The 4608-nt window shown below is 50.9% G+C and overlaps 2 protein-coding genes across 2 annotated transcripts; both read left to right on the forward strand.

Moving 5' to 3' along the window:
• Positions 1 to 314: 314 nt before the first annotated feature.
• Positions 315 to 2540, forward strand: NCS54_00125600 (MFS domain-containing protein; the record flags this gene model as incomplete). Its single annotated transcript, XM_053146887.1, has 7 exons — positions 315 to 577; positions 628 to 1010; positions 1078 to 1553; positions 1602 to 1640; positions 1694 to 1751; positions 1808 to 2265; positions 2316 to 2540. 7 exons carry the CDS (start codon positions 315 to 317, stop codon positions 2538 to 2540), a joined length of 1902 nt encoding a protein of 633 aa, XP_053002862.1.
• Positions 2541 to 3147: 607 nt separating this feature from the next.
• On the forward strand, positions 3148 to 3975 carry NCS54_00125700 (2EXR domain-containing protein; the record flags this gene model as incomplete). The annotated part of the gene is made up of 1 exon (XM_053146888.1): positions 3148 to 3975. The coding sequence occupies one exon, from the start codon at positions 3148 to 3150 to the stop codon at positions 3973 to 3975; it is 828 nt and encodes a 275-aa protein (XP_053002863.1).
• Positions 3976 to 4608: the final 633 nt, after the last annotated feature.

Consider the following 4608-nt stretch of genomic DNA (forward strand, 5'->3'; position numbering starts at 1 on the left):
AGAATAGGAAAAGCCATTCGAGATATGTTCGAGAATTACGCCTCAGCCTCCCAGTAGCTAATTGATCTACTCAAGCTTCAATCAACAACCCACAACTTGGGGATATTGTGGGACGTTGATGATGAATCCATGAACAAGGTTGTTCTCGAGTTTTATGATAAATACAGTTGTTTGACCTCACTTCTCTAAGTTCCATCTCAAGTCCCATATCCAACTCTTCAACTATTCAACCCCCTTGACCACCTCCTCTGGCTCAACCTTCTTTGACTGATAACATTTCTCAACCTTAGCTTCCGCCAGACTAGTAAAGCATCATGATCTCGTTAGTCAAAAAGGCCATTCGATCACAGCGTGGTAAAACGCCAACAACGCCACCCGCGCCATCCATGGAACTCCAAGAGACTCGGCCTGAGACGACAAACAAACAACCACAATGCATTCACCGCGATGGGTCTGAGCCCTCGAGTGAGCCATGCCCAACTTGTGCTGCAGACGAGAAAGCCGCTACGAAATACCGATGGAAGATCATTCTTGGCCTGATGGCACCCTTTGCCCTTCAGGCCCTCGATTCAACAATGTAGGCAATTCGTCATTTGGCAACCCCCATGGTGCTGACCTCTTTCCTAGTATCGCAAGCGCTCTACCTTGGATTGCCGGTGATTTTAATGAAATCTCACAACTGAACTGGATTGTCTCATCATTCAACCTCACTTCGGCCGCCTTCATCCCCTTCTGGGCGCAGATGGCCGATGTCTTTGGCCGAAACGCCTCCCTCAACGCAGCCGTCATCTTCATGCTGATCGGCAGCGCACTCTGCACAGGTGCCCCTACCAATTCGTTCCCAGTTCTTCTACTTGGCCGAGGTTTCCAGGGTCTTGCAGCAGCAGGCCTGAATGTTGTTGTTCGTACCATTCTGGCCGACAAGGTCTCGCTACAGGAGAACGCCAGGAATTGGGCCATCTTTGCGCTTGTGGGTGGCATCTCTTATGCAATTGGCCCTGTAATTGGTGGTAAGTTGCTCTTCCCTTTTGGTTTCGCATCACTTTAGGGATAGCCGGGACTAACATGGACTGTTAGGATATCTTACCAATGCGGACTGGAGATGGTGCTTTGCCATTAACCTTCCCATTGCAGTGGTGGCTCTTATCATCATTTTCTTTCTACTGCGCAAAGAGCTTCTCGGTCCTCAGCCCATCCCCGAGCTCAACGAAACCGCCGAAACCGGAAGGAGGACCAAGTTCATTGCCAGGCTCAAGATGGTGGATGTTGGTGGTCAGCTCCTGTTTATCTTTGGTTTTGGTCTCATCATCCTCGCCATGACTTGGGGTGGTGCAACCTACCCCTGGGGATCGGCCGCTGTGATCGTCCCCCTCGTTCTTGGAGTCATCTGCACCGGTGTCTTTCTATACTGGGAGTATCTCTTGGCTCCTGGAAACACCATGGCTGAGAAGCTTCCCTGGCAGCGGGCGATGATTCCCTGGGACTTAATTTCTAACAGAGACATTGGTCTTCTCTTCTACTGCGAGTGTGCCACAGGAATGGGCATGTACGCCGTAAGTGTTGACCCTTCTTGGTATGGTGTACGTTTCTAACTTGAATAGGTGCTCTATTTCTGCAATATCTATTTCATTGCTGTCAGGGTATGTCTTTTTAGGCTGTGTTCGTACTAAGGCGCAATCTAACAGTGTTACAGGGTTACGAGCCTGATAAAGCTGGTGTGCAGCTTCTGTACTTTGTTCCTGGACTGGGAGGTTTGTCCCCTCAGGTAACCCGACGCACTGCGAATTCATTGCTCACACTCATATAGTTGGTGTTTACATCTGCTCTTTCATGTGCAATCGGTGGCCCCGCATGACCTTTCCCTGCGTGTTCCTGGGAACTCTTGTGGAAGCGATCGGTATCGGCCTGCTTGGCTGGGCTATTTGGGCCGAGAAGCTCAGCACCATCTTTGGAATGATGGCTCTTGTCGGGTGTGGCAGTGGTATGCGATTCATGGCCTCGCCACTTCATGGAATTGGTCTATTCAAGAACCTCCGTGCTTCGGTCATCGGCTTGATGGCCGTTGCTGTTCCCTTTGGTGGCACTATTGGGTTGACCATCATGTCGACTGTCTTCAACAACACTTCCGGTATCGACTCGAGCAGCAGCGACTTTACCGAAGTTCAGTCATCATCCTCATCCAGCGAGCTCAAGGGGCAGGCCATTCACGATGCCAAGATGGGCGTTGTGTGGGCATTCGTTGCTATTACCCCGTTTGTCGCACTGGTAAGCTTACACCTCTCTCGGTCCTTGATTGACATCTAACCTTTTATCAGGCATTCCCATTCGCAGCCTGTCTTGGCAATGTCAAGCTTGGCCAGGGTCCCCCCAGCTCGGAGGGCCCAACAGACATCGTGGTTCAAGGCTCTTATCTTCTCAAGCTGCTTAGAGGTCAGGAGAAGTTTGGAGTTGAAAAGGCGGGATATAGACTAGAGAGTTCGCATGGCAGGGGATGGTCAGGAAGCACAGGCTCGGGAGAGCGGGGTGACCAGCAAGTCTAGACTATAATATCAAGGGCGATGGAGTGGTAGTTGATTTAACGGGTTGGGCATTGGTATAGTATTTAGACAGCGATTTGTTTGACCATGACATTTCTCAAGCGCAAGATAGAATATACCCTTTGTTTGTTTAATGGCGGTATGGAGCTTGCTTGGACAACCCATGAGACGTGTTATCATGACGGGCGGTGACACTGATTATCAGGGTGCCGAGATCGGCGCCTCGGAGTCAGCTCTATATCAAAGAGATGGTTACAACATGTTGACTCTGCCGTACTTATGACACGCATATATCTCCGGAATGCAACTTATAGCCTCTCGAGATAGCAAGGTTTCCTTAGATAAAGCAAAGAACACGGAGCGCCAAGTTCCGTCGGGCCGTCTACGTATTGCAGTGACAGCAAATGATTAGCTGGGACCAATTCCCGGCAATAATCGCATGACCTGACCTTGGGCCTTACGGGAAAACATGGATGCGAATGCGATGCGTCTATTTTATCTCAAACCCCCGCCAAAAACGTGAAGTTTGCCATCAGACCTGGCTTGAATATCGGTTTTTACACTTTCTAGGCCAATTGAGTCACGTTATCCTCCTCTTTAACCCGCCATCATGAAGGACATGGAGGTTGACGAGGAGCAGAGCCCGAACCCCAGATTCTGGCTCGAGTTTCGCACTTTTGATGATGGCCTCTCGGAGCATCCACATGCCAAGAAGACATCGCCTTCCTCGCTCACCGCATTTCCCCAGTTCACGCAGCTCCCTCCTGAGCTGCGCCTGAGGATATGGTCCTACCTCATCCAGCCGCGCATCGTCGTCGTCTGCTGTATGCAGCGCGATGAACGCCTTGGTGAGAGAATTAAGGAACTCAACTCACGATCTCACGGCAGATCAGTACCGGTTCTCCTACACGTCAACCGCGAATCGCGGTATCTCGCGCTGGAGCACTACGAGCTCACCTTTTCCTGGCGCATCTCCAAGCTCCTCTCGGACACGCCCGTTTCGGCGCCCGCACGGGTCTGGTTCAACTTTGCGCTCGACACCGTCTGGCTTGCGGGCGAGTTGGAGGCTTACGACTCGTACGGCTTCAACTCGCCCATGGTGTATTTCCTGCGCCGCGAGGACACGCGAAGGGTACGGCACGTGGCCTGCATGCTGGCCGAGCTGGGCTATCCGCGCCAGGAGAGTGACCAGGTTTTCGGGTGCCTGTGGCACGTCGTTGATGGATTTCCTACCATTGAGAGGCTCCTGCTGACGGTGGGCGAGGGAGATGACGAGGCCGTCAAGGGTAGTAAGCTGATGAGCCCGGACAATGTGATGCAGAAAATCTGGAGCGGGTGGCTGGGCGGATCGACGACTGAGACGAGTTCGAGGATGGCGCATAAGCAGATGATGATGATTAAGGAAGAGAACCTGTCGGGTTTTGTAGCAGATCTTTGAGGGACATAGACTGGGTTTGGGGCACGCTGGTCGGCTCGTGATATGCAGTTTGATTATTGTTGGTTACATGTTGAGCTCAAGCTATAGACATAGAATGTTTTTTTATTAAGACAGTTTACGGGAGTGTATCAATGATGATCCTATATTGGCCTTGCAAGCTAACGACCACCAACCGACTCTGGTGATCAAGATGTTGACCTCTTGTAGATATATACACATATTCGGCGTTGGGGAAAGATGAATATCCTCCTCTCAGAAGCTTGTCCTGGTGCAGTGATCACGGCGGCTTTCCTGGCCTGAGACTTAGACTGACGCTTAAAGAGTCAGCAACATGACGATACCATCAATACTCGTCATCGAAGTTTTGAATTCGGGCGTCTATAAGGAAGGAAGGGAGTGCTTCGTCTCATTACCCTGCATACGGTTGTCAAGCATTGGATATGGCAGACGTCGTGCGGCGGTCGTCGATGATGCTAGCCTTGTTCACGTGAAGACTGGACTTGTCTTGCTAAGAGCTGACACCATACCTATCCCATGAAAGTTTCCAGAAAACATCTCGTTGGATACATTAGGAGGGTTAAACCAGGCGCTCAACCAATCAATTGGTGAGCGTTATCTAACTTCATCGCTGGC

This window comes from Fusarium falciforme, chromosome 1 (assembly GCF_026873545.1).
Source record: "Fusarium falciforme chromosome 1, complete sequence".
Classification (NCBI taxonomy): Eukaryota; Fungi; Ascomycota; class Sordariomycetes; order Hypocreales; family Nectriaceae; genus Fusarium; species Fusarium falciforme.